Raw genomic sequence first — 17,025 nt, 5'->3', positions numbered from 1 at the left:
TTATAAATTTGATTTCTAGACATTTTAAATGCTCTAGATAACGTTTAACAGTATGGATCATCGATTCGGAAGCTCTATCATCTTATGAGTACGGAGGGTAATCGTACTCATAAGAGTGTATATATATATATATATTATATATATATATATATATATATAGAGTGAGGCTACTATGCTATCGGAAGACGGAGCCTTCCGTCTTCAGCTCGTTTTCGATGTTGCGATTTTCGAATCGTCGATCGGCTCCTAAACTTGATCTAGAGTATTTGAAGTACCTAGAAAATAAATTTTATAATTTACGATATATTTGCCTATTGAATGAAGGAGCTCAAAATCAACGACTGAAAATAAAAATCTTACAACATATAATAATATGACATTAAATTTTAAATCAAAATATTGATTCTTGTTTTATATAGTATAAAGAATTTCTATCAAAATTTCACGTGATTTGGATATTTCTACACCGTTAAACTTGCAAACGGCTCACTACAGCCATTGAAATTGTTTTGATTTTGAGCCCATTCGATCACTAGGCAAATGGTATCGAAAAATAATAAATTTATTTTCTAGTACTCCAAAACTCTAGATCAAGTTTAACGGAGCTGATCGACGATTCGAAAGTCGCAACATCGAAACGAAGCTGGAAGCACGGAAGGCTCCGTGCTTCGATAGCATAGTAGCCTCACTCTCTATATATATATATATATAATAACACTCTTATGAGATTTGGCCCTCGTACTCATAAGTTGTTTTCGATGATGGGGCTTCTGAATCGACGATCCACTCCGTTAAATATGATTAAAGTATTTAAAACTTCTAAAAATAATTTCATAATTTTTGAAATCATAATAAAATCCACAAACGGGCATAAAATGAACGGTCAAATCGAACGACGTCCTAAAAATGATGATCGGATCCTTCAATTTTAGATCAGAGTTATTGATCTTTATCTAGGTAGTGAATAGATTTTCTATCAAAATTCAACCTATTCTAATTCTTTTACACCGTTAAACTAGCAAATATCCCATACCGACCGTTAAAAATTATCAATTTTGTGAGCTTTTGATCGTAAGGTAAATGATGTCGAAAAATTATGAAATTTGATTTCTAAAAGTTTTAAATGCTCTAGATAATGTTTAACTGTATGGATCGTCGATTCGGAAGCTCTATCATCGAAAACAACTTATGAGTACGAGGGCAATCGTACTCATAAGAGTATAGTAGCCGGACTCTCTCTCTCTCTCTCTCTCTCTCTCTCTCTCTCTCTCTCTCTATATATATATATATATATATATATAGATAGATAGATAGATAGTCTGGCTGGAATACTATTGATAGCACGAAGTATTTTTACCACCCACTCAACCCTAGGGGGCCCACATCATCCTAACAGCACATCTTTTAATTCAAGGACAGAAAACTTAATACCCCTAAGTCATTGGTGCAATTAATAGTATTTCAACTTAGTTCTCTCTCTCTCTCTCTCTCTCTCTCTATATATATATATATATGAGGAATTTCGGTCGTATCTTGAAGTGTTGTTTTTAGTTAATCCAGCATGAAGGATGAAAATATGCTTGAGGGCAGCACCTCACACGCTTTCAGATTAAAAGTTTTGTAGTTCGTTTTCCTTCAAGTTGTAGCACTCCTTTGTGAGTTCAATTTTCTGAAATTATCACGAATTAGTTAGATTGCTTAATTTTTTTTCTTTTTTGAGAGATAGATAGCACGCTACCCACTTTGTTTATTTTCATATAGAAATAAACTTAGCTAGAAATGTGAATCAACTAGGATTCGAACTTGGGTCTCGGATACCAACCACCAAGCCCTTTGCCACTTGCTCTAGGGACGGTCGGTGTTAGATTGCTTAATTACAATCAGATTTTATAGTGGTATATTCTTTAACTTTTTGCTGTGCACGGCGTGGAGGAACCTGCTAAGGGCTTTGTCAATGCACAAACTAACTCGATTCGCCAAATCAGCACTTGCCGCACTAAGCGCAAATATATGAAACCTCGAAGTTCTAAAATCTAGGAATAAGATCATCTTTTTGAGAGAACTTTTAAATTAATTAAAATTGAAAATGTTCCTATTTTATTAATAGCAAATAAAATCTATTCGGTTTGGCCTAAAGAATAGTTATTATTCTTTGAATGGTTGATGCATTTAATAAGTCGGTTTTATGACAACTATGTACTTGACATGAAATCTTACTTCAAATAGATGCACCTATTTAGTAGGGGCATTACTTTGGAATTGATGAAGGCTATTTAATCGTTGGTTTGTGAAATGTAATAACGATAGTAGTAGGGGCATTACTTTAGAATTGATGAAGACTATTTAATCTTCAGTGTGTAAAATGTAATAATTGTGTAACATTGTAACACCCCCACATCTTATGAAAATAGAATTGTAATTGGGTATATAAGAGAATATAGAGTTGTAATTGGGTATATAAGAGAATATGGAAACTGATAATAATAACTGAGCTTATTATTTGTAGTGGACTGGGTCGTTACATTTGGTATCAAAGTCAATCACCAGAAGAGTACAAGGCTGGTGAGACAAGGCTCACATCACCTGATGATTTTGGGTTGTGTGATAGGGCTTTGGCCTAAATTGGATATATAAGAGACCATGAACACTAGTAATAATTACTAGGCTTAAATATTTTGGGCCGATGGTTTGGTCCAATCAGTTATTATTGTTGGTAGGCCAGATTATTATAGACGTCCCGCTTTCTAAAGAGAGTCATTTATTCTAAAACTACTCTAGTCCAAATATAGCCACTACATAAAATATTATAGATCGATTAAAAGATTTGTCATAATTATTTCAAATTCTTGAGGTATCACAAATGTTGAGAAAAAAATTAATTCACACTAACAAATTGAATTAGAATTATTACCGGGCGTTATATTGCGGTTATCATTTGATTGAAAATACAGAGATGAATGAAATGAACGACTCATTTGTAATTATGTTGCAACCGACAGACTTTAAAACCATGTGTGTGTGTGTGTGTGTGTGTGTGTGTGTGTGTGTGTGTTTGTTGTGATGGCCACCAAATGACAAGTGCCTGTGCTGTGATGGCGACCAAATGATAAGACTAAGAAAAACCAATCATTTCAAGTTAATTACTCTCCGGTAATGCTCTACTTCTTTTACTTGATACAACTACTGCAGAAATCAAATTACATTGACAACTTTGCTACACTTTGAAAGTGCTCAAAGAATTAATTGTCTGGGCAAACGCAGCTAGTGATTGTGCTTCATTATATCTTGAGAGATTGTTCGATAATCTAGGACGCACCAATTTAGATGTTTGATGTAAACGGATTGAGTCTTAAGAAGAGTATAATTGCTGCACGTCTTGAAGCTAAACTCAATCTCTCTACCTCACTTTCTCACAGGCGCTATTCCAACAGTCAGTGTGCGACTTAAAAAAGGTTGTAATAATCCCTCTTGCACAGCACAAAAAGATTAAAAAACTTACAAATTTCTTGATAACATAGGACTGGACAATCACCAAATTTTAACGTATTGTATAACTAACTTGTCGTCAATGCACTTAAATCTGTCAGGAAACAGAAAATGTTGCGCCTTATCCTCTCAAGAAAACATTAACCAGTTCAAAGTGTCAAGTAGATCTAGCATGCAGACCTGAAAATTGGGAACCTTTCTCCGATACTTTCAAAATGATATTACAGAACAACAAAAAATTGATTCATATTTGTGAAAACATAATGGTTTGAACGGAAATTTATACAGTAAAGGCAGTTTGCCCAGCCAAGCAAAAGCAGTAACAAGATAGATCAAATGATACTAACTACACTCAGGCATACAGTTACTGACAAAGGTTTCAGATTTCCAACATGGTTCGTATATGATCCGGCGAATGCTTCACTAAGGACCTAGGGTCTGGATAATGATTCTTCGGGTCCGACACTGCCTGATAGATGAGATCATAAGTTCCTGCTAATGCCCTAGCCACACGAGAACATGCATCCAAACGCAGCCTAGGGACTTGCAACAGCTCAAACTCCGGGAGTGAGCCTTCACTTCCAGTCACCAGACCAAAGAATGCTGTTAAACATTCGGAAAGCACTTGCGGTGACATTTCCTCAATTTCTGCCAAGGGCCGAGGCTCATCATTAGTAGAACTAACTGCAGAGTCAGCAGAGTCTTGTATGTACATCATCTTATTCAGCAGACCGCATCTCCGCAAAATGGCATCAACTTCGTCGTCCACAAGGATACTAATGTGCTTCTCAATAGCAGAGCACAAGTTACTCACATAACTTGCAGCAACCTCTTCTCCTATCAAAGGTTCCTGAATAGCTGACAAACAGTTGATGAGGTAGATCTTTGACGAAGTTTCAACACTCTGCAATAAGAATATAGTAACAAAAAGAGAAATCAGAACTAAGATATCAAAACACACAACTAACAAAGAAGTAACTAAAATAATGGTCTATAGAGTAACAATTATCCACAACATGTAGTTTCAGAGATTTAACCAGCCAATTAGAATATCAATTTCAAATGAGAATCTTCGTATCTATGGTTGTTTTAAATATTTGAGAGGAGCATGCACCAAGTTACTGGTAATATGGTGGCCATAATAGCTTTTCAACTTTTCCTAGAGGGAACTAAGCAAGATCACGGTTAGTCAAGTAAGCTGGTTACAAACAGTTTCTGCAAGGATTACAAACAGTTTCTCCATCCTCGCAGAGATGGTATTTCAATTGCAAAAGCTTAGTCATTAATATTCTTCAATCAGACTTTTTCAAACTGTTTGTCTTTCTCATCTCATTATTCTTAGCAATTTTAAGCATATGAATTTGCAAAGGAAAGAAGTGTGTTAAAAAATTTCTCCCATTCATTAACTACATTCAGATGCTTGGCGCCAACGCATGGACTTATTGAGTTGCTGCCGCAAGGAACATAAATGCATTTTGTAGGGTGAATATTGGAGGGTTCGCTCAAGTGGCCCTGCTAGGAAGTCTATTCCAAGGAGGAACCTAGCTGATAGGCATATGAACACTGTTGAGGATAAATTAGTCATAGGTAGATGAGAAATCTTTACACGAGAGATTTTGTGAGCACTGGGTTAAGATTTCCACATGGAAGTTTGTACTAGAGACAAACAATAGACTGCACACTTAGCATGAATTACTAACCATTGAATGCGATGTTATATAACTGAGTTAGCAACAAAGCCAGGTAGTAGGGTAACCAATAGTACCATCACTAATAATGCTACACTAGTGAAGTAATCCGCGCAATGCGATGGGTAGATAATAGAAAAAATAAAAATTTATGGAAAAAATGAAAACATGGGAATATAGATATTTCATGATTGTTGAGAATGGGGCAGTCGGCGATGGCACCATACAATATCCTTGTCGAGGACGCATAAGGAGCAGCGGATGGAGGCCGAACGACTCCGAGCGACGAGCGAGAGAAAAAAGGGGAAGGAAAAAGAAAAATCTAAAATCATGGGTAGAGAGATCCAAAATCGCTACGTAGGTGAGGGGAGAGGGAGAGACGCCACTATCGTCTATCGGTTTGGGAGATAATGGAAAGTAAGAAATGGGAGGAAAAAGAAAAGAGAGAGAGAAAGAGAGTTGAAGGATGTGGCTGTGAGGGAGAGGAAGGGTTTTACTACGATAAAAGAGAATAGAAAATAATTTAAAACAAATAGTGGGTCCCACCATCCTCAAATGAAGGTGGTACATCCATGTTGGATTTGGCCAAGAGAAATCATATAGCCATGAGAAATCATATATAGGTATAGATAGATAATAGACTGCACACTTAGCATAAATTACCATGCATGGAATGTGATGTTATATGACTGAGCAACAAAGCCAGGTGTTGTAGGGTTATAGATAATACCATTACAAATGATGCTACATAATATGTGCCATACCCAGAAATACTTTTCAATACAAATGCTTATTAAAGACTTGCAAATTAATATTTTTCCACGTATTAAATCATATATCATGAGATATAATATCCAAAATGATTAGGGTCTTGCAGGACGATACTCAAGCTATATGAAGTAGATCCTTTTTGTCACAAACATAGCTGAAGAGTATTACTGATCAAGAATAAAAATAAAATTGACTGATTGCCGGAAGTATACTGTAAAAGTAATAATCCAAAGAAAGAAACCTGCGTTGACGTAGAGACACTCTTGGCAAGAATAGCATCAACAGATAAGGACTCTCTGATATTTGGACTAGGATCAGAACTAGTTCTTCTCCTTGAATGTCCTCCTTTAGACTTCTGGGCCTCTGCTGCTTTTTCACACATCTAAAAGATAAAATAATAATTCAAGTTACAACTGACAAATTTTAGCCAATCATAAAGACCTTCATTTTGAAGCCTATGGAGAGCACAAAACAACTCCGAAATCACAAGAAAGAAGCAGAACAGACAAGTTTCTTTCATCCATGAATTGGGAGGAAATCAATTATAGATGCAAGAGACAACTTCAACCATTCCAAATAATTCGCTAATAAAGAAACATATGATAATCTCATGAAAGGATATCATGAGGTCCAATATACATGATTTAATGATGATATGCAACTTTTAGCTGATTGAATTTAACCGGATGTTTCCTGAAAACACCAATTGAAGAAATCAAATTATATTTCATTCATGGCCCCTTCCACACTCCTTCCACTAATACCTTCCATTGATATTAGACCATTATGTAAGTGCAAAGGCTGGATAAATTGAACATGGAGTGGCTGTATAAAAGGAACATACATGATGCAAGTGAAAAAAGCATACTAAGTGTTGCCCCAATTAAACAGACAAAAACTTGATTCCCACAGGTTCTCTTGAATACAAATCTATAAAAACATTTGAATTGTCAGCGCAAATAAACCAACAACTAAAGACTCTGAAGAGTAATCATTTCCTATTTTTCCTTTTTCTTAAAATATATGAGTATATCATGCTCCGAATTGTAATACATTAATATAGGCAATGTCAGCCGCAAACCACTTAATAGTAACAGGTAGACCTAGATGTCCTGTACAATTATAGTGCAAACGCACATCAACTGAGAGGGGAGACATGGTTAACACCAGCATCTATATAGACTGATCAGACAGGTAACACTAGTGTCTCTCTAAGAAGTCTAAAACACAAGACAGATATTCACCCAGATATTAGCACCTCTCTTTCTATTTGAAACATATCTTCTCATTGAGATGTCTAGTTCAAATTCATGCACCATACCTACATCAGTGCGCATGTAAATTTGCAGTTCGACATTGATAATAACAAGTTTGAAGCATCAGAAAGAGATTCACCCTCGCGTTCAACATGGTAACAGCTTTCTATATAATTGATAAGTATCTTCTCCTTGAGAAGTCTAGCTCAAATTCATTATTCATGCTTTATACTCCTATCAATACTCACATGAATTCACAGTTCGAAGTTAATTTTAAAAGGGAGAACTTATTGCCAGAGGGGTAAAAGAAAAAAAGAAAATTGTAATTAGTTGGTGAAGAAAAGGGTAACTTTTATTGGTTATTTTAAAGACCAAGAGATGCATACAATACTAAAGTCACGAATCAGTTAAACCTTAAGGAATTTTCTAATGTTTGAAAAAGCAGACTATGCGGCCAAATATGCGATTCGGACCATCAACTACACTGCATATGTAACATGCTATGCAATATGCAGCCCGACCCCATATGCGGTACATATGCGGTTGGCGGCCTCATATGAGCCCGCATATGCTTCATACAAGTTTAGTTAATAATATTGCATAGAAATGCAATTATCTTTATATAAATATAACTTAACTATCTCTCTTCTTATTTTAGTAGGTATTATACCTAATATATCCAATAATTATATTTATAAATATTAGTGAATAATTTTGTAGTTGTCGGATGTTATTTGATATATATATATATATATAAATGATGACGTGTTTGATGACATGAATGATTATTGAAAAATTATTATTCTTCATAAAAGTTTAGTATGCTGCTTTTTGGAACATTAATACTTGTTTGACAATTTTTATGATTTTTTGTCAAAATTCTATTTATTTATCTACTTAAGTGTAAATTGCTAATTAGTTTATTGGTACATGTGTGCATATGAGTTCCGTTACTTGAAATTAATTATTTCAATTTGTGAATTCTGAATTATTACCTTAGTTATTTTACTTTGTTGGAAAGCATTTATATATAATTATATATTTTTAATAGCTATAAATATTTTCTAATATTTTAATAGCTGGACCACATATGTGCCAACTGCAAGAATACCGCATACTGCATTTCAGAACATTGAATTTCCAAAGTAAAATATCTGTAGTTGCCTGATAAATGATTCACAACATTTGTAGGGAACAAATATTGCAGAGAACTTCAAACTTTAGCAAGCAAGAATTAAAGGAGGAAAAGTACTCCTCACCTGAATAATGGGATCAAGTAAAGTGGTAATTACAAAATCAAAATCAGGCTTTTTGCCAGAGGCAGGTACCATCATTCTCTTGTATGTATCTATGAGCTCAAGCAACAAAGAAATTCCTTCCCGAAGGGCTGGCGGTGGAGATAGATCAGCAGCAATAAGAGGAGGGTACCTCAGCAGTTTGTCTCCCCGAGACTTCAAAATATTGAAGAATGTTTGCTGAGTAGCATCTCTGAGTGCCCAGAGTGTATTGCAAAGAGCTGTTTCTCTGCCCAACAAGTCTGTTATCTACAGAAGGAAAAGAGTATGTAAGACCCGTGAGACATTGAATTTAGTAAATGATGACATACAGATCAAACTCACTGTAGAACTGTAGAACTCCAGAGTATTACTAAGTTTGTAAGAGACAACGAGGCTAGGTTGAGACTGCAAAACTTGCTCAACTCGAACTTTGAATGGTCGACATGCCCCTTCAAATATTCTATCCAGAACAAAGGTTATCGCAGGCTCTGTTTTCAGAGAATCACTATCTGTATTTCCGGAAAGACGGTGAGCAATAGGTCCAGTATCAGTCATTGCATCCGGATCGAGTAACGCAATTATAAGTTCCCTTTCAGATGCTAGAGCCTTCTCATACAACCAAAATTGACAAAGTAAGATAAAGCGATAAAGCTGTTTTACCGAACTTTGCAGTAGAATAAGAGACACACCTGATGTAGCCACCCCAACATATCACCTACATAGCGTAAAGGATCATGCGCATGCACTTCAATTGGTCTTGGTAGCCCTCCAGGTCCCCCTCGAGTAAGAGCACTTATGAACCGTCTAAATAAAGCATGATGCCTCATATTTGCGACCTAAGGCACATGGGTCATTCACCATTAGATCTTAACTGCTGAAAGGGATTGCAATCAATCAGAACATACTCCATACCTCTTCTGCACAGTACTTGAAAAGAACAGGCCTTTCCTTTAGACAACGAATAGCCTTTTTAAGAAGATCATCGACTTCCGGATTATCACTATCACCCAATTTTTTACATTCAGCTTGGACCCACCTGGAAAAGGATAGTCAGATACGATCATAAAAGAAATCACACGGAATTTTGTTGGCCTACATGAATCAGATATATACATTTATACTACTTGACTATCCAATGTCAAGGGGCCCAATCTTACTGGGATCTATTTTCCTCAAACTACTAATTTTTGCAATCCTAGCTGTATCTTATGTTAAGAAAACAAAAAATTGACAGTACTTAAAATTTTAACCATGGTAAATTGATTAATCTCAAGTTTTTTTTTTCTTTCTTTAATTGGACCAATTTTTATGTCCTAGAGCAAACTTACATTACAATTAGGCTAGCCAAAATGAGTTTATTGCAGGTAACTAAAAGATGGACAGGATTATGAGTTGAATTCTTAAATTATAAGCCGAGTATAGGCCGTCTTCACATTTTCCCAGCTCTATTTCTTATTCCATGTCAACCCTTGTCAACCATTTCACCTTATTTCTTCCTGTCTCCTAGTATCAATCTTTTCTTTGTTGTTTAACATTCCGCTGTTGGTTATCACGTAGCAGCTTTACCATATCTTTCAGGATTAGAGAAAAAAATTCAGTGCACTCCTAGCAATTTAGACCATGTTTAAAAACATTCAATATAGCAATATTCTCAGAAGGCATGAAGACCCTAATGATATACGATGGGATAGAGGGTCCTACGAGGTGGATTTTACAAATATAGGTTTTCTAGATTGCTAGGGAGGGAGTGGGCTTTCTGGTGCCTTAGAGTGAAAGAAAGGATGCGTTGTGAAGGAAGTAGTTTTAATAGATTTTGTTGAAATTTTGATAAAGTTTTCAAGAGTTTTTCAGATTTTTTGGAATTTCTATAAATAATCCAATTTTCTAGGAATTTCTAGAAATTTCTAGAAATTAAAAAAGAAAGCTTCTTCCTTAATCCAATTTGTTAACAGATCGAATATCATGCCCTCATCAATGATTAACCAAACTAATATAATCTTATTAACATTGAGGTTTACTAACCACTCAAAATTCAGAGGTTATCAGCACATAGTCCATTACTTAAAATTAGAAATCAAATGTTTTAATAACAAAATTCAAGAAGCATCTCAATCTTTGGCTGCATATGACTATAATCTGCAGCATGCAAATCAACAGCAATTCACACTATTATGAGCATGCGAAGATATGACAGAATTTAAACATTCAAGAATTCAAATATGGTGATTCATAAGGCCGACTATCATCAAATATCAATAGTAGACTCAGTTGAACCTTGTCTAATCAACATATCAAGACATAACACCTGCAGACATAAGCAGCCAACAAGAACTAGCAGAATAGTTTAACTTTAGATGTTCAAGGGAGACATATAGAATCAGATATAATTACGACCTGCACAATGATGATTAAGCAAGACTAGTACAATAAAATACAGATACTACCTGCACAATCTCTCATAGGCTCCTTCTTGGTAAACAGACATCATATCCATGAGCTCCAAACCAGCACGCTGTGCAAAGGAAATATCAGCCAAGTTCATGCCGAAACACTAATACATAACAATTATATATGACCAGGATAAAAAAAAAGTTCTTATACACACTGTATTTTCTCTATAAATTGCTTAAGCATCTGAATTTCCATCAAACTGCCAAAGATTGAATACTTGAATATTTTTAAGCCAAACACATCAGAACATATATGTATGTACCAAGGAACCTATGCATGCACCATCACAAATATCATTTTCTTGAGTGCATTGCATACCCAAATGGCATGGTTGTAAGTTGTAAAACCTTGCTCCATTGAGACATTTTTTAAATTAATGGGCAAGAAAACACCTCACGAAGAAGGCAAGATTGAAAATATTCGTTAAATAAAAAAAAGAGAAAATAAAGATTGTTAAATTTTAAATTAATGGGCAAGAAAACACCTCACGAAGAAGGCAAGATTGAACATATTCGTTAAATAAAAAAAAAGAGAAAATAAAGATTGTTAAATAAAATATGGAAAGATAAAGATGCTGAATCATTCACAGTCAGGACAACAAAGGGACCACAAACAGTAAAATGCAGCGAACTGAACTGTATAAGCTGTTAAAGATATGATGCAGATGACTAGGCACATTCACAATCTGATTTATATGGCACAGAGAGCAAGCACATGTACAGCAAAAGATTTAAAGTACAAACTTTTACATCAAAAGAACCAAGAAGCACAATTTGCAAGTTTAAGGATTCAATGCATGACTGAAAGAATCAGGATCTGCACTTATTCAAGCAAAACAAGTGGAGGCTCAAGTCCAAAATTTTGTTGCTTTATCATACGAGTCAAATCTTTTCGGGAAGCCAGTACTGTAACACACTGGATTTTTGCAAATTGCGGGTTCGAGTGTTTAATCTATGATACGAGCTTTTTCCAGTTATTCTGGAGGGTCGTTGACAGTGTTCCAACCTATGGTTGTACCCCGAGAATTGAGGTTTGAAGCTTTGCACCAAAACCCGAAAAGTCGGATTTTTGCTCAGCTCTCGGGTAGCCTTCAGCAGGCTGCGTACCGGTACAGGGTTGATGGCTGTACCGGTACAGGGTTGATGGTTGTACCGGTACGGGATCGTGTACCGGTACACAGGCAGCTTCCCAGCCAACCCGAGGCTCGGGTTTGGCATTTTCGTGGGATGTGTACCGGTACGGGGGCCCGTGTACCGGTACACAGTGGCAGTTTTTGAGCAGTTTGAACTGCAGGGAGTTTTTCGCAATTGTGGTCTTCTATATAGCACCCCACGCCCCTAGGGCTTTCTCCTGAGCTTGCCACAGCAGGAATAGAGGTAAGGGATCCCTCCTTGATTTTCCTTTTGATTTTCTTGGATTTTGGTGGGATTTTAAGAGATTAAACTTCTCTTTTCGCTCTTTGGTGCCAACTTCACCATTGTTAGAGGCTTGGATCTTGGAGAGGAGTTTATTGGAGAGGAGAACTTCAACCCCTTTTGATTTGGACCCTAGTTGGGGGCTTCTTGAGAGGTTAGAAACTTGTTTTCTCCTTTTGATCCTTGTTTTGTTAGAATTTTTGAGATGAAACCCTAGAATAGAGACTTAGGGTTTATTTTGGGCATTTTAAATTTAGGGCTTTTGGAGCTTGATTACTTGGATTAGAACCCTCCTTTGGGTTGGATTGGTAGAGATTTAGCTCTCTTTTGGAGCTTGGGAAAGATTTTCTACTCCCTAGGTGAGTTTTTACCCTTTTCTTGTGATTGTTAATGTTCGAGCCTAGAGTTGCTCGTAATACTTGTGTATCTCTTCGCTCCTTACTTTTAGGGTGCTTAGAGACTCGTGGACAACTCCGTTCGGCGAAACGAGGGACTACGCGACGGTTCGGTGGGTTTGACCTCACCAAAATGAAATAAAATTCTTATTTGATGGTTTTGCTTATCGTAAAATAAAAATGCACGCCTAATCATGCTTGATAGAATATTTGAGAATTTTATAATGCTTAAAATGCACATGCTATGTACGATGCATATTTGACATCCATAAAGTAGAGAGTTTTTATATTGGGCTTGGGGCCTATGGTTAGCATTCTCATACTTAGTTGTGGATCATGTTTCATTTAGTGAAATTGATGTGTGCATTGCACTTATGGACTTTGACCCATGCTTAGTATAGTAAGCCAATGTCATAAAAAGGCATTGGGCTTGGACTAGATATGGATTTATCAAACTAATGTCATAAAGAGGCATTAGGCTTGGCATATATGTGAACTTAATAAACCTATTGCCATAAAGGGACATTAGACTTGATGGATAAGCGAATTGCATGTGCATGTTAATAATTATGAGAACTATGCTCTGTGGATAGATACATGTTAACATCTTTATGCATTGTAGAATGCATGCGTGGTACACATTAGTAATATGAGATCACATTGGAGAACATGCGTATTAACCTATTGTTAATGGGATAAGCCAATGTCATAAAGCGACATTGAGCCTGGGACATGTATGAATCTAGTGAGCTAATATCATAAAGAGGCATTAGGCTTAGAATACTTATGGACTTAGTAAATCTAAGGTCAATGACATAGAATTTTTATTGAACGGTTAAATCTTCACATTGAGACATTAAACTAGATCTTCGAGATGCTAGTGACTTTTGCCATGTTAGAGACATGATGACTGTTGAGTGGCTATTACCATGTTGGAGACGTGACGACTGGACTATTGAGGTATTGACCATGCTTGCTTGCCATTTGTGCTCATTCGCACATGCTTGTGAGGGTCGCTCCCTACAAGCCGGCACTCCGGAGTTGGCCTACGCGACTTATATTCGCTCGTGCGGTTTTGAGAAGCCTACGGGGTCGAGTGGGACAGACACATTCCAAGAGCAGGTATGTTGGGCTACCACAGGCACTTAGGCGGCACAAGCCGGACTTCACCCGTGTAGATCCTGATTGAGATTGAACCAGAATATTAAACAACAAGCTAACATTCGCTACTAGCTAGGTTATAGTAGTTAAACTCTTGATATGCTATGGCATAGAGTTGGACATTTGGACTTATAGTATACTTGACAGTATCGCTTATTACATTGTAGTATTTTTGGTTGCTATGATAGTACATACTAGATATGTAGTGGACTTTGGCACATATAGCATACTTCATAGCATTACTTGTTGCATCATAACATATTGTTTAAGTTTCGGCATATTGGATCATGTAGAGTAGATATACTCCATGTTGACATTCAGAATACTTGTGGCATTGTTGTATAGCCTTCTCTACATGCTTTCTTTTCCGCAGTTACATCTCCTTATCTATATCTGTTTATGCTTTGGGCCTAGTGGTGCAATTTGGTGCAGGTCAGTAATTGCCCACTGGGAACTATAATTTATAGTTCTCATGCCCCCTATTTTATGTCTTCTTTCAGAGCCTTCCACTTCGGAAGAGGCTCGGGATCGCGAGAAAGGTATCGCCTTGGGCTAGCTAGCGAGGGATTTAGCGAGTGGTGGTCCACCTCCCATTTGTTTTCTTTGGAGAGGTTGAGAGCTGTACCAATGTATTAGAGACCACCCTGTTGTGTACTATTTTGGACAGATATTGTATAACTATATGTTTCACTCTTATTGCTTTAGTATTTTTCTTTTACCTTGTTGTAGATGATAGATCTATTTGTGCTCTGATATCACTAGATGTTGATTATCTTTGGTTTTATTTTCCGCTGTTGATGTAGACGCCTTATATGTGCTGACATATGGCGGGTATGGGCACGCTACCGGGAGGGCCTTTGCCGGTCCCGGGGCGTGACAAGTACTATCCTAGTTTATAAATGCATTTTGTGCTTAAAGTTGATTGGATAATAGATAAACTCTCATGAGGAACAAAGAGTATACCTGGTGATGCGTCCGCAGGAGTATCTTGCAGTTGGCATGAATCTCTTGAACATGAGAAAGTGCCTTAAAGAAGTTGTCATTTAACTCATCCTCCCGAAGTGCATTTATCTATAGACAGATAAGCAAAAGTAATTATAGAATATAGATAAAGACAGAACTCCAATTAATATATTTTGCAGTACATAACAAAGTTTATATTATAATTTGGAGCTTAGTCACTCTTTACACAGTACCTCTTCATTTGAAAGTTGATAATCACGAAGAAAACATGACACAATTTCTTGTCGTTGAGTAGTTATCTCAAGTTCCTGCTGTAACCTCTCTGTAGTGCTGATGATATCTCCTGTACTTGCGCTACAATTGCTTAATACTTTCTCAATTCTGCAAAAACAAATAACAAAGTATAAACCCAAATACATCGAACAGTAAAAAGAAGTAAGCAAATGAAGAAGTAAAAAATTTGAAGAGCAACTGCATCACAAAGAACAAGGTACGCCAAAATACACAATGCCATTGTGTGGTTCTCTTAAAGGGAAGGCCAATAAAATAAAGGATTCAAAGACATGCAAAACCATCCTCCTTTACAGTTCACCAATTCTGGTGCATGTTAACCCATCTTTCTCACGGGATTTTTACTACCGTGCTACCATCAGTAGTAACATTTTGCTGATGTTGCTTTTCTCAGACATTCCTTTATAGCATTTAATATGCAGATATTACCAAACAAATGACAAGTTTGCTGAATGTAAATGTGCTGCTAAACTTGCAGCGCTTCGAATTGCAAGCTCTCTCAAGGCAGGCGGCGGTACAAGAAATTTTCAGAGAATTGACTTCTAGATCGCTAAGTCATTATCTACTTCAGCAACAACCCGGCATAAGAAAACAAAACAAGTGGTTTCTATGGAAAGATGTCAGAGAACAGCGCAGACGTTGAAACAAACTACTGTATTTGTCGATGCGGAAGAGCGAGAGAAGGACAGAAGGGGAAACTTACTGATCGCAGCATTGGGTCAAGGCATTGACCTCGTTCTCGACTCTATCCAGCGCCTGTAAATCACGAAAGCCTCCTTCGGATTAATAACAATAATAATAGCGGAGTCTACAAGAAGCAGGAATGGAGGAGGAGGAGGGAAGAGGAGGATGCAGGGCAAGGGCAGAATGGAGGGGCAGACCTGCTGGGCGGGAAGGGAGGCGTCGAGGAAGTGGCGGTTGATGGAGAGGGCGCGCTGCTCGATGGAGGACTTGAGATTGCGGCGGGCCTGCGGGGTGTTGTCGCTGTAGAAGGTGGAGAGTGCGGCCAGCGACGCCAGCAGATCCGGGCTGTCCGTGCGCGTCTCCAGCACCTTCTTCAGCTTGCGAGACAGCCCCGGCGCCAACGAATGGATCGTCGTCCCCATCACTCTTGGCTCCCGGCGTCCTCCTTTCCGATCTGGATCTTCTTCTTCCTCTTTGTTTCTCTTTTATTAACGACTGGCCAGAATAGGAGAGGGGTTGTGACACGTGACTTCCCGAAAGAAGGGTTTCAACCCAAGTCCAAGCCCAGCCCGAAAGTAATTATATTACCATGCCATTGAACTTTAGCCCAAATTAGTGAAAACAAAGAAGTCCGGCCCAAGCCCGAAGCCGAAACATTTTGTTTTTTTTTTTTGTTTTATAAATCTAAGAGTGCTAAATATCTATGGGTAGTAATATCTACTAGTGGAATAACCCGCGTTTCGCAGTGGATAAAAATTATAGGAGTAATTAATAATAGGAGAATATCAAATATTTTTTTGAGTACCTCATTTGTCACAGCCACGAAAGTCCCTCACTATTGGCAACGGGGATGAAATCGACGACACCTTCTCCGGCAACGGTGATAGTAAAAAAGACGACGATTCCTTCGTCCGTAACGGAGGGGGGAGATGGGCAGACATTAATGAGAGGAGGGAAGGAAGTGACGGTGTATGGGAAAAGATGAGGGAGAGAGAATTGATGAATTAATTAGAGATAAAAAATTTGGTGGAGGAAAAGTTTGGTGGTGCGAATGTTTAGATGTATTAATTAAATGTATTATTTGAAAGTTTGATGAAGGGAAAGGGAATGGTCAAATGCTGGTGAGGGTGAAGAACAACTTGCCATTAAAAGTTTGATAATGGAAATGTTTAGATGTATTAATTAAA

General features: G+C 37.3%; 1 protein-coding gene across 1 annotated transcript; it reads right to left on the bottom strand.

Moving 5' to 3' along the window:
• LOC109712737 (conserved oligomeric Golgi complex subunit 6) lies at positions 3,674 to 16,325 on the bottom strand. Its single transcript, XM_020236479.1, has 11 exons — positions 16,036 to 16,325; positions 15,858 to 15,910; positions 15,097 to 15,244; positions 14,864 to 14,971; positions 10,923 to 10,990; positions 9,391 to 9,514; positions 9,168 to 9,314; positions 8,821 to 9,084; positions 8,461 to 8,745; positions 6,187 to 6,327; positions 3,674 to 4,390 (listed from the first exon to the last, which is right to left on the bottom strand). The coding sequence occupies exons 1-11, from the start codon at positions 16,258 to 16,260 to the stop codon at positions 3,866 to 3,868; spliced, it is 2,088 nt and encodes a 695-aa protein (XP_020092068.1). The 5' UTR covers positions 16,261 to 16,325; the 3' UTR covers positions 3,674 to 3,865.

The sequence above is a fragment of the Ananas comosus genome, linkage group 7, assembly GCF_001540865.1.
Source record: "Ananas comosus cultivar F153 linkage group 7, ASM154086v1, whole genome shotgun sequence".
Lineage (NCBI taxonomy): Eukaryota > Viridiplantae > Streptophyta > Magnoliopsida > Poales > Bromeliaceae > Ananas > Ananas comosus.
This window is presented reverse-complemented; position numbering and strand designations above follow the sequence as displayed.